Raw genomic sequence first — 27,180 nt, forward strand, 5'->3', positions numbered from 1 at the left:
TCTGTAGGAGCATAAATAGAACTACTGTTGCTACTTGGTCTCCATTCTTAGATTGAAGTACAGGCTCTCAATTTCTTGCTGTTGGATTGCTAAGGACCCAAAGCAAGAAGTCATTATTCATTTAAACAAGTAATTTAAGCTTTACAAAATAATTGAAAACTTCCATTTGCTAAGCATTCACAACTCTATGAAGATATTATCTCCATTTTATCAATAAAAGACTTAAAACTCAGGTGAAATAACTTGTTAATGGCAACACAGCAATAATCCCAGAATAATCCCAGTTAATTCTACTGGGATTCAGAGTAGAAATAACCCAAATTGTTAATTACCCCAGTTAAAAGGACTGTAGCCAGATGTGCTTATGATTTGACAGTGTCACAAAGGTTGGTATCATCTGATGTTCTTTACATTCAGTCCTAGAGAAAACAGCACAATGACATTATATTCTGAGGTAATACTGCCACGTGTGATTAAAAAGAATGTGTCAAGGGAATTCCCTGGAGGTCCAGTGGTCATGACTATGTGCTTTCACAGCTGAGGGCCCAGGTTTGATCCCTGGTTGGGGACCTAGGATCCTGCAAGCTGCACAGCGGCCAGAAAAAGAAAAAAAGAAAGAAAGAGTACATCAAAACCACAGATTAATGAGGTTCTGTAAAGAACATAATGATACAGGGTGATTGATTTGACCCTTAATGAAAACATTTTTCTCATTTTGATATATCCAGTGCTTTAGGCATTGCTCACTCTTGGTTTTTAAATTTATGCTTACTCCATTTTGGGTATATAAAATGACTGCTGCTAAAGGTATTTCAAAGCCAGGCAGGAGGCCTTAGTTATTCTCTTCCTGTTCTTAAGGATGAATCTTTTCCATCCACCGAACACATGGGCTCCAACTCCCTGGAGAGGAGATTACAGTGTGTTGAATGTTGCAGCTGAGCCCTGTGTGTGCTTATTTATAAATCAGCCTTGGAAGTAATTGCATGCATCAGTAACAATTTGGATTGAGTTTATTTTGATGTGTTGTTGTCTAATAAACTCAAGGGTTAAACTTGCCTCCTTAAATATATTGATCAACTAACAAAATTTTTTGTATTTACCTGCTTGGTGTCATATGTGGTTTATTTTATGTGTGCTTTAAACTGTAAATATTTTCTTTTTGTTTCTGTCATGTATGTCATACATTGGTATCTTCATTTGTAAATTTGTTTATATGTTATTTAAGATACTTCTACATCATTTTTAAAAAGCAAAACAAAAACATATGACTTTTTAAAGTCTAAATTATTATTTTTAATAAGTACTTTTTAATAAATAAGTATAAATATGTTCTCTTCATCAATAGAATAATTACCTTAATTTTCTTTTTTGATCCTTTGGTTGTCCGTATTACCTCTTCAGCTTTGAGAATGTGATGGTGAACTAACAGATTGCTCTTGAGAGCAGTGTCCTTCCCTGTAATACCCCGTAAGACTGCATCATGATGATTACATATCAGCTTATTTCACAAGCAGCCTAAAGATGCAGCTGATTTGGAAATGACGCTATTCATAGAAACCTACTAACCTGAAATGTTTTTACCACTTTATTTCTTAAATGTAGGTGGAAAAAACCCACATCGAGGTCACAGTACCCACCTCAAATGGTGACCAAACACAGGTTTGTGCCAATAGGCCACTTATTCCTTTTCCCCTCCCTCCCCAATTTTTTCTTCCCTCTCACTCCCTGCTCCTTAAAAAAAAATTATAAGTTGAAGGTTCAAAAAAACTTCAATGAGCCAATATTTTATCATTTTTCTTTCTTTTTTTAACAATGGCAAAACAGAAGCTTGCAGAAAAAACTGAAGATCTGATAAGAATGAGGAAGGTTAGCCATTTTTCACTTTCACAAAATCACTTTACCGTCACCCATGCTGACTTTCAAAGTGCATTAAAAAGACAGTGATCCATTCTTTTCATTGATTTCTCTTAATCCAAAATTACTTTCTAATAGTAGGTATACATATACACATGTTATGTATATATATGCATATACATACACACATATGTGTACCAAAGAAATTATAATCCTATACTATATACTGAAAAATTTCATTAAAATAAACTTTCCAGTAGGAAAATATCTTTTTAAACACAATGAAATAATTAATGAAGGCCAAATCTATCCTTTATATTTAAACTTTCTAAGAAATATTTCACAGTGGTACCATATGCTTGGAATCGTTGACAATGTTTTATGCATATTTATCATGGAAACCATCATAGCAGCAACTCCCAGTATTGCTAATAATTATGGGTTTGGCTGTTCTGTGTCTCATTCTTCCCAACCATAGAGTAGGATGAATCAATTCTTACTGAAGAGAATATTCATTGACCATGTATAAAATGCCCTTAGATCTTTCTTATGGAAGATATTAGAGCCGTACATACCTGCAGTATTACTAAGTTTGAAATAATGTCCAAAACGCTAAATAATATTTTAAAGCATTTCCCTACTCCATGGAACACGGAGAGTCAAGTCTTAAAGTCATGCATTTTAAGATAACCCTCAAACAGCTCAAAGAGGAACGTAAAGCAGCTTGTTATGTAAGAAGCCAATGAAGCCAGGAGCACTGTCTATTTAAATAACATCATCGCATTCTTCCATCATTCATGAACAGTGTCATCCATTTTCTAGCGGTAATCATGTCCTCTGTGTGTCCTTGTGGTTCTGTGACCATTTCATGTTGGCATATGCTGCGCTATGGACATTTAATTTTCAATATTTTTTTGGTTTGCCAATTTGCAGTTTTTCGCGCAAGAACAACATTTTAATTTTTTATGCTTTTCTGTTTTTCCCTCTTTCATTTTCACAGAAAAAGAGAGAGAGACTAGATGGTGAAAACATTTATATCAGACATAGCAATTTAATGTTGGAGGTTTGTATGAACTTGAAGCTTATTTCAGTTGGTTGCTGTAACCTTCTGCCTTCTTTGCTGATCCCCTTTCTTCTTTCTATGCTGCGTTTGGTTTTGCATGCCACTGCATGAGAGAATTTTAGGTTTAAAATGCTTTTGCATGTTGGTAAACATGAAGATATGCAACCATCTCTACTTCTGACTCTTTAGTTTCCATCTCTCATACTTATCTAAAAAATATATGATTGGGACTACCTCAGCATCCCATGGTTCCATTGTTTTACCCACTTTTAGAAAGAACTACATCACTGTTTAAAAGTTCCTTGAATTGTCCAAGAGTATAAACTCCTGTATGTTTCAAGCATCAAATTTATATAATTTTTTCATCTTCTGAATCAGGAGAATGTGGAAAAATAGGAGAAATGATCACAATTCAAAATGGACTTAAATTTTTGAGGATACCAAAAAATGACAGAAGAATAGTCGGGGAAAAAAAAGTAAGATACAGGAAGGAAAGAAGGGAGGCTAGCATTTAATGAGTAGTTAGTATGATATTAGATAGTTTAATTATAAAACAAGCCTATGGGTATGGGATTTTTATTTTAAAGAGAAAATTGAGGCTAAGAGAAATTAAGTAATTTCCTTGTGGTTATAGAGCTGGTAAATCAGTAAAGCTAGGATTTGTGTTAGGGTCCATCTAACTCTATTAAACTACACTTTTTTTTTTCCCATTTGGAAATAGCAACATACTCTGTGCTGTAGGAATTGTAAGGTCATTTTCCCATTGTATTCAATATCGGTCAGATTTTCACCAAGCCTATATTAGTATACTTTATCTAGTGTCAGTCTCCACATGGGATAAGGGAAAAACTAACTAGAAAATTAGAGGAACTCTATGAGGAAAAATTAAGGAAATTGGATGGCCTTCCCTGGTGGCGCAGTGGTTGAGAGTCCGCCTGCCGATGCAGGGGACACAGGTTCGTGCCCCGGTCTGGGAAGATCCCACATGCCGCAGAGCGGCTAGGCCCGTGAGCCATGGCCGCTGAGCCTGCGCGTCCGGAGCCTGTGCCCCGCAATGGGAGAGGCCACAACAGTAAGAGGCCCATGTACCGCCAAAAAAAAAAAAAAAATTAAGGAAATTGGAGTTATTCTGTACAGAAACAGGCCATGTTTACACATCAGAAACTCTTACCTGGAAGCTAATGACCTAACTATCTTACAACTCCACTCAAGACAGAACCAAAAGAAATGGGTATAAATTCTGACATCAGGGATTTAACTCAAGTATAAAGGAAATGTAACTATATAGGAAGATGAGAAATCATTCTTGCCTTCAGGAAGCATCCAATGTAGGGACAAATGGAAGAGAGAAACAATAAATAAGTAAACAGATACTGATAAAATGATTACAAGTTATTATAAAAGCTATGAAGGGGAAATAGTATGCTGTGCTAATAAAAAGGACCTGCTCTAAATAAGATGGACAGGGAAGTTGTCTATGAAGAGGTAACACTTAAGCTGAGACTTGAAAGATGAACATATGTAACGGTAAATATTATTAAAGTGGATGTTTGAAGAAACTTTTTTAGATAGAACTCTAATAGCATCCAGTAATTACTTAACGTCATCTATTCTTTGTCAATACATATATTTTGAGTGCCTGCTAGGTATAAGATACTTTGATAAAAATAAAAATTATGGCCAGTTTTCATTAATCATGTACTGTGTGGTAGGCACAATACCAAGTGTTTTATATATGTTTACCTCATGTAACATGAAGTTTTCTTAGGCTGGACCCTAGGATATTTCAAACTTGGTAACTAGATCTCTTTGCTTTAGCGCATAGTTGAAACTAGACCTGAATGGTTCCGCTTCTGAGATTAGGGAGAATAACAGATATCAGTTGATCTCCTTATACTCAGCAGTGTAACATCTCCCAATTCCAAACATGCCTATTTCTTGACTTGTCCATCTGTAATTCTGCCTCTTAACTGGAACCTGCAGTACCAATCATATATTTGTCCTTTGTTCAATGAGGTGTGTTATGGCTTCTGAGACTCACAAAGTCCTTGTGTGTGATACGTTTTTCCCAGAATTTCATTGACAGCCATAAGGGGATTTCTAAATAAGTGTGTGTTTGAAAATTAAAACTACTAACTATCTTTTGAGAATATTTTCTATTTAATTAAGTGTTTGGTTTGATTGCTGCTAAAATTATAGGATGATAGGCATCAGAAAGTGTCTAATCTGAAAACAGCCAAAGTAGTTTGGCTAACCATCATCCTCTAGTATTGTAAAAGTTTTTTTCCCCCGCTTAGGGAAGTTCTCTCAAGTTATCTGTCACTCTAGCAGATTTTTTTTTAAGCATTCCCTCCTCCCCCTACTCCTACCCCAACCCCACTAATACTTTGTTCTGGCACAAATAAGGTCGAGTTCATTTTTAGATCTACCGTTTCCTCCTCCATCTCCCAATGAGAACCTGTAGCAAGTTTCTGTGACAAATTGTATTTGGAACAGGTCCCTCTGAGATCTTAATTTAACTCTGTGCCCCCACAGGTTTCCAACAGAGCCAGCTAAGAAGGATGGAGAAAGCTCCCTCAGAAGCTGCTGATTTTATTGGAACATTTATTTTCTCAGGTTCCAACCCAATCAAAAGCTAGGCAGGACAACTAACAAACCACCACTCTTTTATAGTAAGAGGCTAATAACCCAGAGAGTTATGGTTTTATCATAGCCTCTCTTGATCTTTTTTTTTTTTTTTTTTTTTGCCGTATACGGGCCTCTCACTGTTGCGGCCTCTCCCATTGCGGAGCACAGGCTCCGGACGCGCAGGCTCAGTGGCCATGGCTCACGGGCCCAGCCGCTCCGTGGCATGTGGGATCCTCCCGGACCGAGGCACGAACCCGCGTCCCCTGCATCGGCAGGCAGACTCCCAACCACTGCGCCACCAGGGAAGCCCGATCTTTTTTTTTTTTTTTTTTTTTTTTTGCTCCATTCTTACCTTTAACCCTCCCAAATACGTTTAGTTCTTGGCCCAAGCAGATTTGATTTTGTCAGGAGCTAGGTCACAGAGCCTTCCATGCCTGATGGGTCTCAGTTGTTCAGCCTACTACTGAGTCTTTGACTGACCTTGTTCCTGCTTTTCTTTAGCTAGTAAACTTGCTTTCAGCTAGAACAAAAGTGCAAACTGTTGTTTCCCCATGGTGAAGCCCATATTCTTGAGCTATACTCATATTTCATCCCAGGAGGCAAGAGGTACTCTTATGGGGGAGCTACAGGATTGCCCTTTTTGGGTTAGTTTTCTCTTTGACTGATCTCAAAGCACATAAACATCATTCAGTCTTGCAAAAATAAAAAGAATAGACTATTAAATGAATTTTCTGAATGAATATCTCCAAAATCAAAATTGTGTCATATACCTCACTGATTCTTTTTCCTGTACTGTTTTCTCTTTGACATTGCTTTTGAAAAAAATTTACTTAATTGCAGCCTATATTGCCCCAGGAAAAACTTTTACGACAAATTTTTATTTAAATGAATTCCTCCCCCCCACCCTCAACACCAAATGAGGCTGTTTCCCACGGAGCCAAAAAAAAAAAAAAGACTTATCCCCAAATTCACACAGCATATTAGGAGATATATTTAGTATTATGCTTTTCTTGGATACAGAGCTGCCTTGATATATAATAAACACAGAATTTTTAGCAGTCATCAAGTGACAGGCTCCCACATGTTTTGATTTCAAACATAGATCTTTTGAGGTTTTTTTGAAGAAATATGTTGGACCAAGAACATTTGAGTTTTTGTCTTCACGTTGTATTTCCCAGATTATTTCTGGCCAAGTCTTTTGAAAGTTGGTTTATGCCTCCTCTTACGTAAACTTGAATGTTATTTCTCATATTATTTACAGCTTTATTAGCCTAGTTTTGATCATTTCTCCCTGGATATCATCTGTGAGAGCTTCCCCCTAGTTGTCCAGTAGTCACATCTGCTGGAACAGTTTAGTTATTTTAAGTCGTCAGGGAGACATATATTTGACAAGTTCTTATTAAATCACTCCCCATCCATTGATGGTTACTGGAAGATGGTCCCTAGTTTGAATGGTACTGAGGGATGAAGTGAAGCTGTCAGAAGCTGCAAAACATAAGGCTTTTAGTGTGTGTGGATAGTATTGACAAAGAAAAAATCCATTATATTATATACCCCTGAGTAATTATTCAGAGATACTAACCACTTGCTCTGGAGGCTTGAGCCAGGAATTTCAGTAATAAATTTTTGTATCGAGAAAGGGCTATTCCTGTTTACCAAAACCCAGCAACAGTCACCTAGTGGTAAGAAAGCAAAACTGTCTCCAGGTAGAAATAGAGGGATACTGTACAGTTGCAACTCACCAAGGCAAGGCAACCTGTGGTGGGAGTTGAATCTTTCACCATGTCCTTCGTTTAACAGTTTCTCCTTCTCTATTGCTATCTCCATCCTGCCTGAGCTGAGACTAAATCAGTTCCTATCAAGCTGAGGCTAATTGAGTTGTGGGATTACCTGCTTGGGATGAGGAGTTGGAGATCTAGTGCTGTGTCGTAATGGGAAGAAGAGTTGTAAAATTAAGGAGTGAGCTCTTTATAGCTTATATAACTGCTAAGAGCTATAGGGTTATGATGCTTCACTGCTTCCAAGAAAAGCACTGTGTTAAAAAAAAAAAAGCAAATATACCATATTGTATATTTACAATTTGAATGTAATTTATGGCTTAACAACATCTATCCTGGATGTGGTGTATTTTCTACCAGTGCCCATAGTCTATAATGGGCTCCTCTTGGTGTTGTTTTTTTCCCTGAATATTTATTGTTTTGCATCTTTGTCCTTTTAACTATAGGATTTAGACAAAAGTCAAGAAGAGATCAAAAAACATCATGCCAGCATCAGTGAGCTGAAAAAGAACTTCATGGAATCTGTACCAGAACCACGGCCTAGTGAATGGGATAAACGCTTATCCACTCACTCTCCCTTTCGAACACTTAACATCAATGGGCAAATCCCTACAGGAGAAGGAGTGAGTACTTTGTCCATGTGACCAATTGTGAGAATGAGTGAGATAAATGCTTTTGTGTATTGATAATCTGTATCTGAAAGTTTAGAGCTGAAATTTAGCTTTGGGTCTTACCAATTCATTCCAGCTTTAAAGCATTCATAATCAAACACTTGTTTTAAGTCATATAGACTACTCAGACCAATTATGGGGGCCATTTGGAGCTACCAGTCGATGACTGGGCCCTGAGAACTGTCTCTGCAGCTGCATGCTTCTGCCTAGTGTATGTTTACAAATTGACCATAAGCCAGTGGAACTTTATGTTCAAACTGTGACTTCAAGGACCAGAGAGTTTACTAAATTTAGTAAGATCAAAATTTGGAAAGGGATAGGCATTTTTTAAAAACTTCGTTTGAACATTTGCACAACTTAGAAATGTCTGGAATGGTTGACCACAATTATATAATAAACCAAGGAGACCTCAGCCAGAGAATGCAGAATACCAAGTACTAATGATTGTATTTCAGTTTTAGAAGAACTATTGATGATTTATTTTATCTTTATGAGTAACATCAAGCTTTTAATACACTATTTTATAAGATAGTCACAATTAGAGGAAGAGGTACCTTTTAGAGGCTGTTCTTTTTCTATAATTGTTGTCATTACCCATTTTAGAGATCCTACACCTGAACCTGTGTAATGAGAATATCTTAAAAGTTACCCTGAGCACATATTCAAAAATTCTTTACTTAACCTTTACCCTATAGAGGTTAAGTATGTATATAAATAGTCACAGTGACTCAATGAGTGAGTGTAATGATTTTAAAATTATATGCTTGTTTCCTCCCAAAACAATAGCAATTCTAGTTAAGAAAGGTAAAGTGATGTCTTAATAATTTTTTAAAATTTTGTTTTTATATTCAGAGTTCATGGTAAACTATCCAACTTACTGTTTAGTTTCTGGAACTGGAGAAGATAATAAAAGTTGGTTCACAAAGGATACATTTTATATTTTTCAAAATGTGATTAAAATTGGCTAACAATTCTCCAAATAGAGTTGAACCAGCTTCACCAAGAAGGCTGGAGAATTCCTGAACGATGGGCAGGGAGAGAGAGTTACCAGGGTTGATAGGATGCAGTTGTTCTTATTCACTGTCCTCTCAGCCTCCACTCTCTGGTCTAAGTGGACATTAGTTCTGTATCCCAAATCTGGAGCATATACCCTGAACTGAGACAGTGACTGCTTTCCATAAGTCTATGGCTCCCTGATAAAGCACTTGTTGCTACCTCGTCTGGCTAACCCCATCTACCAACCGTAACTGCATATTTTCTAGAAGTTTTCTTTTTGATTCTGTGCAAGTAATAAAAGATGCTTAGCTACTTTGGAGAAGTAACTTAGTACCCTCTTGGATGAGGTTTGCTAAATTTGAACCAGTCTCCATTTCCAGAAAATATCTTGTGTCTAAATAGAAACCCTTCAGAAACCATCTTAGGGCTAGTTTTGGGAATGGCTGTTTCATTTTGTGGACTTTAAATAAATGACTTTTATAAATTAAATTAGATCAATAGGGAGTACTTTAGCTCTAGGGTTATTATATTACCCCTCTAAATGAATAATGCAATAAGTAAGAACTATATTGTTATAACCTTTTATATAGGATAATTCTACTTCCTGGCGTATCTTACTTTTTCTTTAATAATTAGGACAATATTTTTGTTCTCTGGGGATACCTCTTCCACCTTTGACAGCATTGTTGTTGCATTGCAAGGCAACTGAATTTTATATAATTTGTGTATGACCAGGTGAAGAAAACCTCTGTCCTTCCCTCGGAAAGAAAGGTTGGTGGGCCAGAGGTAATGCTGCTGTTATGACTTGTGCTTCTCAATCAGAATTTGCTCTTGTCATGGCTCTAAGCAGATAATTCCCCCAGAACTGAACAGCAGCTGCTCAGTGATTTTTTTTTTCTTTTGGCTATACTAGTAAATTCACACTCACCGCCTTTTGACCTAACACATAACATTTTCGCTGCTGCATTTTGCAGCTTTCAATTTGCTTATTTCGGCGCATGGCTGGTTGAAAAGCTGCATGAAGATATAAATATGTATTCGGAGAGAAAAACGAATTTAATTGTACCCTATTCTTTTTATGTTGTCTTTCTTCTCCCCCTTATTTTCTTTTAAAAATCATTATAATTTTGCATCCTTTCTTTTCCTTTTTTCCTTTTTTTGCTGACCAGTCCCCCAGCTACTTTCTCCCTGATACGTATCACTTAGGGGTGTGCAAAGAACCAGAGTTGAACTTCCAAAGAGATCAGAGAAGGCTGGCTCAACTAAGAGAACTTAGAGCCAAGTTTTTCCTTTCATAGAAAACATCTGTCTTGACTGGATGGCAGAGTACAGAAATTGCCAGGGGAGAAAAATTTCTCAATTGGATAATTGGAAAAAAATAATTTTCCTTAAAAGTATCAAAACCATTTGCTTAATGTGTTGTATAAACCTTCATGATGTTCGTTATTATTATTTTAAATCATGATTCTGAAGGGGGGAGGGAGTTTGTAATTGTTGAGATTTGTGGGAGTTTGGTTTATGGTTTTTGGGTTTTTTTTTCTGGTAGACCTTGGAGGCTCATATAAACTTTTTTTTTTTTTTTGGTTACTGACTGTCCAGTCATTTTATTTTTTATTATTATTATTTTTTATTTTTTTATTAGTTTCTGCTTTATAACAAAGTGAATCAGTTATACATATACATCTGTTCCCTCATATAAACTTTTATACTTTCATTTTTCTTTTGCAGTCTTAGAAATGTATAGGATTAGGATTTTTATTCCCTTGAGCAAAAGCTAATTGCCATACTGAATGAACTGTTGCAGTTTTCTAAGTCCATATGAAGAGATATGAGGATAACATTTTATATTCTGCCATTCTATTTGTAATAAAAGTAACTTTTCTGATGGCAAGAAGAATGCTTCATTATTGGCTTTGCCCAATCGATCTAAGGAAAATTGGCAGCACCAAAGCAATGAAAAATGACCGAAAATTTGTGTGAATATCCTTAAAGGAGGAATAAGTACTATAACTAAGAAAGTCCAGTGATTCCTTGAACTTTGAGGACTTCTACTCTTCATTCATTCATTCAATTACCTATTGAGTACCCTACTGTGTTATAGAACTTTTGCTAGTATAATTGCCAAAGTAAAGTAAAATACAGTGTCCAAAAGATCTTCCTAAATCCTTTGCACATCCCCAAGTATCATTTTTGAGCATTTTCCATCTGTCATTTTGTTCATCTTTCTCTGTCTTTCTTGATCTTCTACCGTGAAAGCAGACACAGGAACGTGCTCTGTTAGTGCAGGATGAAGAGAAAATTAAAAGGCAAGAGAGATCTACTGAAAGCGCCTTGCCCCAGCAAGAAAATGAAGAAATTCTTCCCAAGGTTTCCATTCCAATCCCTGAGGATCACAAGTTTCTCAAAAAGTGCCACCTCTACTCTAGTACTTTTTCATCTCCTCGTATTCCTTTTGTGATGTCTTTTCTCGTGGTTCTTGCATTGGCTGTCTGGTGGTTGGTCTTTCTGTGATTGGAAAACAGGGTGCTCATCTGAAATGTCAAGACTAAAACCATTGAACTTTGTTGTTCGCTTCTACTGTGTTATCTCCTGTGTGATGCCCTCTGATCTTGATAGTTCACTGTCCTAGGGGAGAGCGTGTGATCATTTTTCTGTCAATAAAATGTTACTCTTTGTAGAATATATATCATGGGGTACAAAGGAGTAGCAATGCATTGCTCAAGCCAGTTTTCTTCACCAAAGTTTAACAAGTTTAGGCAAATCTGATTTAAGCATATGGCAGGTTGGTACTTTCCCCAAAAGCTTTAACTCTTTTATCCTGCATGTTCTTATTGTTCACTGTTGCTATGTACTCCTCTCCAGTGTTTCACAGAAAGCAGGATATCCTGTAGAAACATTTGATGGAATATTTTCCTAATCTTCGATAGTTATTTGTGGGGCATGGGCTCTGTAGTTTAAGAAAAAAATTCAAGTTGCTAACCTTTCAAAAGCCTTAAAATGATACATTTTAATCTGTGAATCTATAACCACTCCTTTTCTTGATATATCAAACCAATATACACAAAGGCCTTTTTTGGAAAAGGGCTTTTGACTTCTGTGGCCTTCTTATGTGTATTTCTGAGACGTATAGGGACAAACAACTTTATCCTGCCTGGTGTATAGAAGAGATCTGCAAAGGTTAAATGCATTTTTCACAAGTATAATGTTGATGGTTTAAGGAAAATGGTGCTGGTGCCCTTTAGCCTCCAGCCAGGGCTGAATTTTCCAGACTACTCTGCCCATCTTTAAAAGTCCTGGAATAACAAATTTCTTTAAGGTCTGTACATAAACATACCCTTCTCTGAATTAAAATACTGTGTTACTTCTTTATGAGTTAAGTAATTATATTGCTAGAAGCAATATTTAGCCATTATGATAAGCTTAAAATAGATATCGATATATTTTTGTTTTTCTGATAAACTTTGGACTTGTTTATTCTTACATGTGTGTTGAAATCAATTGTTTTTCATTGATGGCCTTGTGAGCTAAGGTTCTGTCGTGACAAGTATGTGTCTTCTGTTTGCATGTTGATTTTTAAGTCTTACTTGAAGTAAATATGTGTGTATTCTCTCTTCACATCACAACTCGGATACCTAACCTGTTTTTTTTTCCCCCCTCAGTATTAATGAAATCTTGCATGTAGCTTGCTTTTTATGGCGTTTGAATGTACCAATATGGATGATTTGGTTAATGTTGTCTCAAATATTTGTTTTGAAATCTGAGTTCATAGAGTTATCAAACTGAGATTATTGCACTTTACTTCTCAACACTTCCAGCTGATGTAACTTCTAAACAAGACCTTTTGTTTTTAAGATGACGGTGTCTTAGAGCAAAAAAAGAGAACCCTAAAGCCAAGAATCTTTTGTCCTTCAACACCCACTATTATTATTCTATCTTCTCTGGAGACATGTAGAAATAATTCTCTGGTATTTCCTGAAAACTGCTACTCTGTTATTATAGGCTATCCAAAAAGATGGGAAAGAAGTGAGAAGCAGGTTAAAATTTAAAATCTGGTATGAGTATATCTTTCATGTCACAGGCTATGTCTGTTGATAAGAAATATTTTGTAATTAAGCATATTTATTGATTCACTCATAATAAGAAAAAAGAGACCTCAAATTAACCTGAAATATTGCAGAACCATTCTTTAACACAGAAAGTGCTCATCATCAGTACTCCCCTTTATCTGTGAAATAGAGATATGAGAGCTTTCCTTATGAAATGCAGAACTATGGCATTGGTTAGATTCTTTTGAATTTTTTTCAAGAAACTAAAAAGGAAATAATCTTAGGATTTTGTTGATACTTTTATAACTGTTTCAGATAATATTTCCAGTTTTCGTCCATGTACATAGCATTTTATTAATTATTATTGTAACTGTCCCCTTGAGTTTTGTTTCCCTTTGTACTGGAGTTACTTCAAGTCCATTAAAAGTCTAGCGTAAGCCAACAATACTTTTGGGTTTTCTGAAGTGCAGCAGGAGCCCTCAGAGGTCCTTACTGATGATCAAAGGAGAGGCCCTTTCTTCTGTTAATAGGGTGAGAATGGTTGAGAGGGGAAGGGCTGATACTTCGTATTGGACTAATAAGCTGGCCGATGCAGGCTCAAAATATATGCCCATCACAGTTATCAGAGGAAAAAAAATTTTTTTTTTGCGGTATGCGGGTCTCTCACTGTTGTGGCCTCTCCCGTTGCGGAGCACAGGCTCCGGACGCGCAGGCTCAGCGGCCATGGCTCACGGGCCCAGCCGCTCCGCGGCATGTGGGATCTTCCCGGACCAGGGCATGAACCTGTGTCCGCTGCATCGGCAGGCAGACTCTCAACCACTGCGCCACCAGGGAAGCCTCAGAGGAAAAATATTTTACACTGCTGCCAATATGTATAACATAAAGCTGTAAATAGTCTTGGTTTCACTCTCACATCTCATTTCATTCTTGGTACCAGAGACAGATCCAAATAACTGTGTGTTGGTTTTACCCTGGTTCAGCTTCTTAACAGCAGGTTGATGAGTGAAAAACAATTTGGACTAAAGATATCAATACAGACCAGTAAAAAGTCTGGAGTTTTTGCCTTGGTTTTGTTATTAGTCATTTCTAGGGTGACTCTGAGAAGTTCACTTAACTACTTGGTGCCCAGATTTCCACCTAGTAATGTAGAGACAAACCTACCTCATGAGAATGAATCTGTAACATGTTCCAGGAACCAGAAGCTCTGGTTGTCATTAAATTCTTGGTCTTTTGGGGACTGGAAATTAAAAAAACAAACACATTAACTTCCTGGATTTTTAAAAATAAAAGTAAGCAATTAAATAGCTGTGTTGATGTCCATCTACTCTGATATTTGACCAAACACTTAAAACTACTAAAGTTAAAAATTCCTTGTACTCTTAAGCAATTCATCTTACCCATATGGTATTTTAGAGTGGACCATACTTGAAGATAAATCCAGCCTCTATATTCTTGGCCTATCTTTTAGCCATATTCTTATGCTAATGCATGGATTATGAAGGAGATTCAGTTTGCATGGGTCAATTCTACTACTTGTTTATATCTTTGGTAAAAGTTTTGAAGGGAGAAGATATTGACTCTGTTGACTAACATGAGACTAGTGACTATCTGTGGACTAGATTTTGTTGCCATCCTAGATCCTAGTACATTTCTTTCTGTTAGATATTATTGTAAGTTTTACTGTGAAATTTCTGTGGATATAAGCCAATTCACTTCTTCCTACATTCCTAAGTCACTACTGTAATATTTCCTATAGAAAAGCATATAAGACATCCTACGCATTAGAGGTTTGGTTATTTTTTGAAGGCATTACCAATCAAAATTTATATTTAGGCTTTACCTAGTGATCATGCATTTACAAAAGGAAGACAGAAAATTCAAAAATAATATGAGACACTTTCTCATTGTTGCTTTTTTCTTGCCAAGAGTATTGAGCATAGTAAAGATATATAGAACTTTTCTACCGAGTTTCCTTCTCTTCTGTTCGTCTTCATAGAAATTATAAAATCCCAAACTTTTTTTACAGCATTCTCTATCACATTGCAGAAGACTATTATATTGTTTCTATTACACATAGAAGTTTTGCTTTTTTTCACTGCACTCAAATGAGCCCTGTTGCTTGTAATTTTGGTAGTAGAAATGGAGACAACTCCTTATTCTTATCTGTGGGATAACTCCATCTGCCTCCTCTACACTGTAGGGAATAGTATCAGTAAGCCTGGCTCATTTCTGCTACTGTTATCCCTCATGCCCTTGGATCTCCTTTTTACTGCATCAGAACATGATGCAAAAAGAAACATGTTGGTGTGGACCTTAGGAATGGACACCTGAAATGGTTAAGAAGTTGTTGTTAAAGTAAGAAAGCCATATAAAGTTAGGCTGGAACAGGAAGAGAGGTAGCTGTGATCAGCAATTACAAATTCATGGAGTATTTCATTTTGTAAACGAAATTCCTTTCATACTAGAACTTGAAAAATAAAGAGAAGAGAAAGTTTATTACTCCCACAGATCAGAAATAAAGGCTGAAAGCTAAATAACTTTAATAATAGCCTTACCAAATGTACAGATGACAGATTGTTGAGGAAACATCTACATTAGGAATGCTTTTCTAATCTTTTGTGATTGATATCCTAGAGGGTAGCCCTCCCCTTTATCATAGTCAAAATCCTGTTTGGGGTAAATAACAGAATAAATCTAATCTTAAAGATTAAAGGAGGTGGGAAGGCATAGATTCCCAACTATCTTTTCAGGTCCCCCAAATCAATAAAGGTTGCAGTTTAATTCTGTCTCTTTAAAGAAGAGTCTCCATATGTATAGAATCCTATCTCAACAAAACACAGAGAATAAGAATGAAAGGAAAAACATGGTTACTGCTATCCATTCTTTATTCATTGCCCTCTAGGGCAATCAATGTATTGCAGGGATGGGTTGCAAAGAGGCAGGATTATCAGAATTTTAGGATTGGATAGGCCCCCAATCCAACTCTTCTCCCTTCCAATGCTTGATTCTTCTGTACAGTATCATTTAGAGATTCAGAGACCAAGTGGTCTCCCAGCCTGTGATTAAACATCTCCCAAGATACAGCACATTATGTCTTTTCGACATCCCAGATTTTTAGATATTAATCATTCATGTATTAAGTCAAAGTCTGTTTCCCTGTAGCTTTCACTTCTTGGTTCTAAATGGAGGCATTCTGAAGAATTTTCTATCTTCCACATTATAAGGTCTTCACCATAGTTAAAAGTTACTCTCATGTTGCAATTAGTCACAGTTCTTGCCCTCAGATAACTTACCATCTGATATCCAGTTCTGTCCCAGTCTTCCTCCTAGCATGTTATCCCTCTGCTTTCTTCCTTTCTTTTTCTAGCTTTTCTTGTTTTATCAGCTGTTTTCTTTCTGGCTCCGTTGCCCATTGGTTGCTTCCCTATGGTTTATTCAGTTTTACGTCCCTTCCCAATGACTTGCCCTCTCTAAAAGAACATTTTGGAATTCCTGGAAATCCTAGCTTCTTCATAGATCACACAGGCACTTGGGGTTTTTTGTTTGTTTTTTAGATAAAGGAGTTGGGGGGGAGGGGTGGGATAGTTTTGTAGCTTTGGAAACTTCTTGTAGCCCAGAATCTGTTGACAAGATTGTATTGCCATTATATCCTGAAGCAGCATACCACCAGAGCCTGCATTCTAAGTTTGCTTGCCTTCTCTGACAGCCTGGCTAACCTTTACATCCTCTATAATAGCCCTCACGTGATTTGATTTATACCACTTTGATGTGATACAGTTATGGAAACTTACTCTCTGTTTAACATTCTGATTTTGACTTAGAGCCCCACTAGAAAAAGTGATATTAAAAATTTGAAATGTTAACCCATCTCTTTTAGTTTTGCCTGTCTCCTCAAAACTGAGATTCTCAGAGGTTTGAAGCCTTGTTTTATCTATCTTTTTTTGCCAAAGATACCTTTGTATCTCAGATATATAATGAATAATTAATATTTGTTAAATTGAATTAAATAATTAGTAACATGGTAACGGATAAAGTCTAACTTCACTTAGAATCTCTTATATTAGGACACAAGTTTGTGCCAAACTTATCACCCCGTGCCCAGTCAGTACATGCAGGTAGCCCAAAAACCCCATATATGGTCCAGAAGCCACTGTCTCTCCTATTAATCCTGTAGTATGGTCCTTGGTTTATTCAAAGAATCTATGACAGGTGTCAGTCTCTCTTGTTAATGTCTTGTAATTTGATTCAATTAAAAGCTCTTATCCATTTACCACAGTAATAATCAACTATTTTCACTATAGAATGTATTATCGAGACCAGGGTACTTGTTTATATGTGTAAATACATCTTGGAGTGTGATACCATGAAGAGAACCTGTTATTTGACATTTTGCATTTATCTAAAATACATTTCAGAGAGCAGTTTGATACATTTGTCTTGTGTTTTATATGATATAAAAATACCAAATGTATCAAACTCTTGTGGTATCCAGAGTTTTGTATGTCAGATAGACCAGGGGTTGACAAACTTTTTCTGTAAAGGACCAGATAATAAATATTTTAGGCTTTGCAGTCCATATAGTCTCTGTCAAAAGTACTCAATGTTGCCATTGTAGAGTGAAAGCAGCATTGACAATAAATAAACAAAGAAACATGAATATGTTCCAGTCAAACTTTATTTGTGGACACTGAAATCTGAGTTTCATATAATTTGTATGTGTCACTAAATATTTTTCTATTTCTTTCCCAACCATTTAAAAATGTAAAACCATTCTTAGCTCATAGCTGTACAGAAGCAAGGAAAGGGCTGGATTTGGCTTCTGGCTGTAGGCTGCTGACCCCCGACATAGGTCTAGAGAGATAGAGAACTGATCAGTTAGATTTTCTGACTTTGTACTGTTTCAAAGAGTTGTAGTCACAATCTTAACATCTTCGTTCAGTGTTGAAGTGTTTTTGGTCTTGTTTATGATTAGAAATGGAAAACAAAAGACAAGGCACTCATTCCTATTTATCTGGCAGCCAGGGTACACCTGAACGATAATCTAAAATATCTTTACCACCACAACACGCCTGCCTCTGTCAGTTTCCAAATTGTTCTGTGTTAACTGTGCTCTTAACATGTTCAGCGACAAATCCAGCTAACCTCTTTGTTCTTTTTGGTTTTTAAGGGCCTGCCTCTATCTCCCCCTAAGGAATAAAGAAACAGTTCCCAAATTCACCTTCTCTTTAGCCGGGTTTTAGAGATATCTAATGAACATGGTAAAGAAAGGGAAATGATTTTCACTCTAAATTTTTGGTACACCATAGTGTATAAGTTTAAGGTTGGGTATCTAAGGGAAACATTTTAGAAGGGTTCCTCTTTCAAAGTAAAGATTTCTCTGAGAGGAGTTCCCTACTTCAGGGCTGATTTGGGCAGTATTTACCAAGAAGTCAGAATAAAATAAAGTTATATGCTTTTGGAGGTGTCTTTGCTCCCTAGTTGTTGTGTTCTGAAGGATTCCTTGATCTGTAATTAGCTTTGGGAGGTGCTTTCTAACACATTCCTAAATCTATGTTCCTTTCCCCCTGGTCCAGGATCCTTTAGCTATGATACACGGTTGAATAAATTGTTTATCCATTAGCAGTTGAGCAAGATATTTAAACCTAAAGAAATCTGCTAAGAACTTTTCTTTTTGGAACATTTTCTTTGATATTTTTCTCATGTTATTTGCTTTGTTAATATGTAAAATTATTACGAATAAATCTTATTGCAAATCTGATTCTGGTTGCTACTCATCATTAAGGAAATGAGTCAGTAATGCTGCACATAGACAGACCCACTACCAAAAAAAGGGGAGGAAGGAACCTCTGCTTCAGCAGATCAGCAAGAGATATTGTCAGCCAGTCTTTCTAGGAAAATTTTCTTGTTTTTCCCATATTTTCACTCTTCTGTGCAGCCCAGTAATTGTCTTATGCTCAGTCCTAAAACAGAGATAACTTATTCACATGCGTTCACTTTTAAATCAGCTTTGGAACTATTTGACTTATTATACGAAGTTTTAAAAATAATTTTTTTCTAACCCACGTAATCAGTCACTACAACACATGTAATTGTCACATCTGTTAGAAGCATTTTTAATATGCTGAATTTGTCTTTTTTTGTTTTGTTTTAAAAAGAAGCACTCTACAAATTAGTAGTTATTAATGCCTCTCTGATCATATTGAAGAGTGAGGATGGCGTGGGTGTGGAAATGCGGGCGTGAGGAGAGCTGCTCCTATAATGTGGAATTAACAGAAGGTCCACTGCTTAATCTCTTACTTCACCTTGGTGAACCTTTTATCTTACTCTCACAGTTCTAGATTCTATTGTATCATCCAGGTGATTACTTAAAACCAACACTCCACAATTTGAAGTGGTCTGTTTACTAGCACAAAGTATGTACCTTGTTGCCATGTCTGAGTAATACAAAATTTTGTAGTGTTTCTCCAAAGCCACATTCCTTTTTGGAATTTATTGAAAATGTTAACATGGAAAACCATTTCACTATTATAGGATTTTTTGGGAAGAGAAGACACAGCTAATTAATATCTAGTCATCGTTTTCTGTTGTATATAGTCCTGTGGAATCAAGGTGCTATTTTCTAGATATCAAATTGGGGTATAATATTTTCCTTAAGTGCTTATTATGGCTTTAATCATTTTTGGAATTGGGACTTCTGAGAAATCCTGCCAAGTGTATTTAATTGTGTTCCATACTAAATGATCAGAGTTTTTGTGCTGTTTATAGCCCCTTCCTTTCCATCTCCATCTCTTCAACTCAACCCTTCTTAGTATAATGAAATAAACTTGACTGGTCATGTCTGGTCTCCTAGACATGTTTAGTATAACCTTTCATATATGCTCAGTCACTTTGATTTCTATAGCTGTATTCAGGTTTGAGAACACTCATTTGATCTGTGGAGTCCTTGCTGGTGAGTGCAGTGTTAAGGCAAAATTTTCTATTATTTAATAGTTAAAATTTTGCATCAGGCACTGATTTTACAGCTGTTTGCTTTTACATTCACCTATTCTGGGGATAATCTAATAACAGCACTATTTAAGAAATGATGAAAACTGTTTGAAGGATAATTGTCATTGGCAAATTCCATTTGCTGGCATTTGTAAAAGGCTGCATTATAGAATGATTTTGATTTTCCTACAATAGGCAGTTTTACCAACCGTAATTTAATAAAGGCCAGTGTCTTCCTAAGTAAGCTCCTTTATCCAGATGTAATTTTTATATGCCAGAGAATAGCAATGGACAATGAAAATGACTCAAGTTTTGTGGAGAAGCTAGTGAGTACTATAAGGATGTACTTCTAGCCAGAGACCAGTAGCATAGCAACTTTATTTAAAAAAAAAAAAAAAAAGTAGGGGAAGATATAGCCAAGAGAGAAAATTTAGACTGAAGAGAAATATATTGCATGATTAAGAATGACACACTAGAGAGGAAAGATAGAATTTTAAAATCGTCTTTTGCTAGCCACGTGGTTACTCTGTTGTTAGTTTATCCCCATCTTGAGCACTTGTGATTCTAATGTCCTTTTCTAAACTGCCAGTTGACCTGAGTTTTCCACTGAAAGTGTATCAAAACTATTATTTATGAAGGTTTTGGGGGTGGAGGGGCCAGGGGATGTTTTTCTTTTTGGTAAGTTTTGTTCTCCTTTCTTTGTTTGTTTCCTTTTTCGGCTGAAGAATGGGCTACTGCTGCTTGACCTGTCATCTTTATGTGCCGTTTACACATGGCTTTTACAAAAGAAGCCATTACCACATCTGATTTATCTCTTATTGCAAGTGCCCCTTTAAAAGCATTTGTTTTAACTTAACAAATTAAAAAACAAAAAAAAATCTCCAGGTTAGCGTTATTTTATAACCAAGGGAAACGCCGATATTATTAATTTTTCAAAATAGGAATAAGATTACAAATATCGATAATATAGTAAATGTATAAAGACATGTGTTTCGCTTTTTAGAGCTTTTTCCCAAGGCACTTAAAGCCATTCTTTGCTGAGACATAAACTTGCCATGTTTTGTTAGAAGTATGTGGAAACAGAGCACTCGCAATTAACTGATCTTATCAGGATTGGAGTCTACTACATTTTTTAGTTTGCATGTTGCAGACCATTTGGGGGTATTATTTAAATACATCTTGATAATTTAAGTGACTGTAATATTTATCATTTACTTTAGTTAAGAACCAGGAGCCGGACTCTTCTGCTGGGTATCTTCCTTCTGTGCTTAGCAAGATAACCTCGATTCCTGCTGGTTCTATGGGCATGTGAAGTACAAAGCATTTCTTACGGGGTTTGCAAAGCAAGGGTAATGTGCTCTGTGGGTGTATGTGTGTCTGTGCACACCCCTCCGCCTTAATCCCACTGCCACCTTCTGCTGACACCACTACCTACCTGATATGTCTACTGTGAGGGTTAACTGTGCAGAGTGTTCAAACTGAGGTGCTAAGCAAATACTAGATATTATTTGTCTTTATACTATGTATATATATATATATATATATATATATATATATATATATATATATATATATATGGTTTGTTTTTTTTTTGGCAGTACGCGGGCCTCTCACTGCTGTGGCCTCTCCCGTTGCGGAGCACAGGCTCCAGACGCGCAGGCCCAGCGGCCATGGCTCACGGGCCCAGCCGCTCCACGGCATGTGGGATCCTCCCAGACCGGGGCACGAACCCGCAGTCCCCTGCATCGGCAGGCGGACTCTCAACCACTGCGCCACCAGGGAAGCCCCGGTAGTGATGTTCTTGCTTTATGTGATAAAATTGAGTCTCAAAGCGGCTCAGGGACCTACTTAAGAACAGGCAGTTTTTAAGTGAGAGAACTGGAGCTAAATCCAGGTCTTTCATGTTTCAGTCCAGTGATATTCTGTTATGACACAGCTATATCCTAAGTCACTTAGTCCCAAAGTGAAAATGTGATGAAAGTTACAGAAAGTGAATTAAGGAGAGGGTTGGAATTTGTGAGGCTCTAATGACTTATAAAGCTAGGTATTAACAATGGTGCTCTAAGATCTCCAAACCACTAATGAGTTGATTTATTAATACTGGACTGCCCTTAACTTGCCTTAAATCCCTCAGGTTGTTTCACAGAATGTCCCAGAACCTGAAATAGGATCTTTCTGTCTGTAGGAACCAGAAGATGGGAATAAGAAATGAGGTCTTTCCTATTGTTGAGACAGAGAGTCTCAGGGCTTTTGTTTGGCCTTGGGGATAATCTGGTTCCTGGTTTAAAAATCATTCAATAAAAAGAATTGAATTTTTTAGAAGAAAATAGTTGTTTCCTTTACATATTTATTGGGGATATTTAAATAGATCAATAGTTCAAATTCCCATTAATTAAATCAAACCTCAAGTACCAGGTCTGAGGAAAATTAGATTGGTGTCCAAAAGCAAACAAACCCAAAACACCTCGTCATCAAACCAAATGACCTTTTATAATTCTAATAATTATTTGTTCTTCATCAAAGAAAGTATTTTTGGTTTTCTGTGCTCGAGCCTCTAAGTATATTTATGTAAAAGTGAAACTCTGACTGATTTGGAAGGGAATGTTTGAGACTATTTAAGATGGCACTGGTAAAGTGGGTTAAGACAGGATATTTATGTAATTTAGTGCGAGAATTTGTATTTTGGTCTGGCCAAACTAAGAAAATTCTTTTGCAATCATCATTTGTGTTTCCTGCTTCTCAATTTAGTCATTTTGATAAAATAAAATGTCACCTTAGCATGTTAATTGCCCTTCTCTTAAACTTTGTCTTATATAATTTCAGCAAGTAAGAAAACCCATATTTATTAATTTGTCTATAATGTCTGTTTAAACATGCATATATATATGATGATAAAATTTTCACAGGTATTCTAAAAATAGATCTTTGAAAATACTGAGTAGAATATGAACGGAAAGGGTTTTTCTGAAAACTTAATATTAAACATATATTGATTCCAAGACTCTCATTAGAAGTTAGCTTTGTAACTGATATCACTGTATTTTCTTCCTTCTTTTAAAATTGTTCTGTCAGCTGTCTAATTCTGCTAATGGTGGACTCAGTAACATTGTTGACTGGCTTATTTCAGTGTTTAGTGTAGTGTTATAATACCTGAGAAGGCACAAAAAATAACAAGACACTGTAATTAAGCTTACTGACCAGCTCTGATAAAAGTTTGCTTTCTCCCCAGGGTTCCACCATTGCCCAACCACCACACAGCCCTGAGTTTTTTATGCAGATGTATTTAACTGCTATCTGTACATATCATTGTTAATACCTTCATTCAGCTAAATCTAAGTACCCTGGAAAATGGATCACTGCCTTCTTTTATTTATCTCAAAAGCACCTAAAAGAGGATTCTCTTCTGAGGTGGCAATTAAACAAAGATTTATTGAATTTGGTCATCTCATTCTGCTGTCTTCTACTTAATTTCAGTAAAAGAAGGTCTCAGCCTGCGGTGTAGGGCACTCAGCCAAAACAAACAGACAAAAAACCACACACACGCAAGAAATATAAAGCATTCTGATGTGAAGTATGATAGTATTTATCTATAGTCTATATCACTAATCTAGAGTTAATGTTCAAATCAGGTCTTGGATACTTTAATATTTTATATTCCCAGTTGCTATCATGACTTTGGCAAGAGAGTGGTAATTTTCCTTAAGTGTCTTTACTGTTTCAGAAGCAGATGTCTAATAAGAAATTCACAGAAACTCTGTGACAACTCACAGATACAACCATATTTTTAGTCATATTGCTGAGAATATCCCTGCCATTTCTAAATCAGAAAGCATTAAACAAAATGTAATGAAGCTACACCTTAAATTTGAGCTATTTATTCTCCACTCAGACAGATTGTCCATCCTCCTTGACTTTGATTTTCAAAATCCACTCACTAAATTACTACAGTTTTATATTATATTCTCCATATAAAAGAGAATTTTTATACTATTTACCAGTTACTGACATTTCTTATCATTCTTTCCATTAACTACTTTTTCATTTAGGAAACCATTAAGGTTTATTTTTAACTGTTTTCAAAGGCTTGGAGGATATTAAGGATTTATCAGCACTTCCTTCATAAATTGTTTACCAGACTCTTCGGGTTTTACAGATCACTTCATTATGAAACCAGTGTAAAAGCCTGCATAAGAAAAATTATTTAATAGCATTTTTATTACAAAGGTAATGCATATTCATTTTAAAAAGGTTGGGAAATACAGAAAAACACAAAGAAAGAAATTAAATTATTTGCAATCCTACCCCTACTGATATTTTAGTATACCTTGACATCTTTTTCATGTATATAATTACACACATTGGAAAATATAATTTTTAAATTGGTAAGAAATAAAACATAGCGTATTATTAAGAGGGGGATTTAGTCTTTGAAGTTAGCATTTTTGCCTTCTTCCCTTATTCCAACAACTTAATCATGGTCCTGAAATGAAAGTATGACCCTGAAATCATATGACAAGGTTGGCAGGGAAAGAGCTACTGTTCTTCATTTGGTCCTTAACTGCCTACCCAGCATTTTAATGTATAGGAAGATAAAATGAGACAATAGCAGGTTCCTTTTCTTTTTTTTTTTTAACAGAGAAAGGAATTGTTTTCCTATTGCCAGCTAAAGGTAAAATTGGACTTCATTAAGCAAGGAACAAGGACAAAATGTGTGTGGGGAAAATTACCACATAGGCCCTCCAGAAAAAAACTTATATGGCTCTTGCTTATGTAGCAAAATTTTAGAAAGATTTTCAGGATTTATTTTCATTGTGTTGCTTATAGGATAAGAGAGTCTTGTCAATATAACTGTAATTCTCTCAATAGTCCCTTCAAATATATAAATCCCTTCCTTCAAAAATAACCTAAAACGAAAGACTCTGGATTGCATTTAATGGAGTAGCAGCAAAATACCTATAAAACACCCATATCCTGCTCTTAATATCTGTAATCCCTAAGTCAAGGGAGAGGTTATTTATAACTCACAAAGTCACATACATACTCAGGGTTTGATGATCCTGTGACATAATCCATTTGAATAAGTCATTTTCAAGAGAAAGCCTTTAGGGAAAAAAATATCTCTTGATTTCTGAATTATCATACTTAGCAGGAACCACTGACTTTTAAAGTAAAATTGAGAATTTTCAATCAAATGATATTCCTGCTCACTTAAATATTGGTCTAACATTCTTCCTTCTCATATTCTTTTATTAAATAATTAACTAATTAATTAATTTTTGGCTGCCTTGGGTCTTCATTGCTGAGCACAGGCTTTCTCTAGTTGTGGCGAGCGGGGGCTACTCTTTTGTTGCGGTGCACGGGCTTCTCATTGCAGTGGCTTCTCTTTGTTGCAGAGCACGGGCCCTAGAGCGTGTGGGCTTCAGTAGTTGTGGCACACGGGCTCAGTAGTTGTGGCTCACGGGCTCTAGAGCACAGGCTCAGTAGTTGTGATGCACGGGCTTAGTTGCTCCGCGGCATGTGGGATCTTCCCAGACCAGGGATCGAACCCGTGTCCGCTGAATTGGCAGGCAGATTCTTAACCACTACGCCACCAGGGAAGTCCCCCTTCTCATATTCTTGAAACCAACTAGACAGCCTTGTGGTACTTTATACAGGCAACTGGTCTTTCTTTTGTAGCATCCTTCTTATAGATCCTGCATCAGGCCAGACAAGCAACACATCAGATCTCAATTTTATCTGTCACTGTGGGTGGTGCAGACGCAGTCATATATTTATTCATATCCTTGAGAAGATCCCTTTAAATTTTCCAGGCCAATTTGGTATATGCAGCTGTGCAGAATCTTATATAATCCAGTGGTCCATGCCGATGGTCATAGCCAAAGGCACAGCACTGTCAGTTAAAATTCCTCACTCATGTTAGATGCCAAATTGTGGGTGTCTTATGTCATGGGGATTTTAGATCTTCTTTTTGACCCAATCTTTTCTTCTGGCTTTCCAGCCTTCTCCTTATATTTCAAAGTATGGTGTTGGCCACTAAAACCAGACTCTGCTAAGAGGACTTTGGACAACTTTGTGCTTCCCAAAAGAATAGTCAGGTTTAGTGTATATTCTTTTGAACATAATAAGACATGTCCTTTGGGCCTACTTGAGATACTTTCTGGGAAGAAATGGGCTTTAGAATAGAACACTGACCTTAGTTTAAACCCTGGTTCCATCACTTCCTAGGTCTGACTTGCTTACCCTCTCCATTTCTTCATCTATAAAATAGAGATAGTGACTACCTCATAGTGAGGTTGTGAAAAATTAAATGAGAAAACATGTTAGAGTGACTGTCACACGGTGAACATGCAATATTATTAGTTTTCCTCTTATTTTACTGATGTAAGAGATAGAATGCTGGACCAGAATGCTGGTCTGGTCAAGTGGGCCACTTCTTATGTTCTTTGTAAACAAGCCTTTTCAGTTTTTTTTTTTTTTGAAAGAGCATCTCTGGTTTTTAAAAAAAATTAATTTAATTAATTCATTAATTTTTAATTTTTGGCTGCCTTGGGTCTTCGTTGATGCGTGTGGGCTTTCTCTAGTTGTGGCGAGTGGGGGCTAACTCTTCATTGCGGTGTGTGGGCTTCTCATTGCGATGTCTTCTCTTGTTGTGGAGCATGGGCTCTAGGTGCGCAGGCTTCAGTAGTTGTGGCACGCGGGCTCAGTAGTTGTGGCTCACAGACTCTAGAGCGCAAGCTCAGTTCTTGTGGCGCACAGGCTTAGTTGCTCTGCAGCATGTGGGATCTTCCCGTACCAGGGCTCAAACCCCGCTGTCCCCTGAATTGGCAGGCGGATTCTTAACCACTGTGCCACCAGGGAAGTCCCAAGCCTTTTTAGTTTTTGAATAGCACAAGTCAAAGCAGTTCTTAGGGCTCCTGGATTTATTTGGTATAATTTCAACAAGTTTTTATTGAACATCTATTATGTGCCAAAAACTGTGCAAGAGAGATAACAGAGCTAAGAAACATAGCAAGTTCTTATCAGTCTAATGGAAAAGACAGATGAGTAAACCAATAATGACAGGGTACAATGGGAACAAAAGAGGCATGGTATCTAAATATACTTTAGGCAGCCGGGGGAAACTTCTAGAACTGACCTGAGCTGAGTGTGGACTTGCA

The 27,180-nt window shown here is 36.6% G+C and overlaps 1 protein-coding gene across 11 annotated transcripts in view; it reads left to right on the plus strand.

The window, feature by feature from the left end:
* The window catches only part of EPB41 (erythrocyte membrane protein band 4.1), a gene marked incomplete at both ends in the record, with an annotated part of 116,830 nt that overhangs the window by 61,149 nt on the left and 28,501 nt on the right, over positions 1 to 27,180 (plus strand). For 2 of the 11 annotated variants that reach the window (XM_079698513.1, XM_079698515.1), the window contains 6 exons: positions 1,603 to 1,659; positions 1,825 to 1,866; positions 2,855 to 2,917; positions 7,770 to 7,946; positions 9,726 to 9,776; positions 10,160 to 10,288. In XM_079698513.1, the coding sequence (XP_079554639.1) occupies positions 1,603 to 1,659; positions 1,825 to 1,866; positions 2,855 to 2,917; positions 7,770 to 7,946; positions 9,726 to 9,776; positions 10,160 to 10,288 (519 nt within the window). Of the gene's footprint in view, positions 1 to 1,602; positions 1,660 to 1,824; positions 1,867 to 2,854; positions 2,918 to 7,769; positions 7,947 to 9,725; positions 9,777 to 10,159; positions 10,289 to 11,249; positions 11,502 to 27,180 lie in introns of those variants that run through there. The other 9 variants (XM_079698514.1, XM_079698506.1, XM_079698511.1 and 6 more) reach the window with 7 other exon arrangements.

The sequence above is a fragment of the Hyperoodon ampullatus genome (assembly GCF_949752795.1).
Source record: "Hyperoodon ampullatus genome assembly, chromosome: 2".
In the NCBI taxonomy this organism is placed as follows: Eukaryota; Metazoa; Chordata; class Mammalia; order Artiodactyla; family Ziphiidae; genus Hyperoodon; species Hyperoodon ampullatus.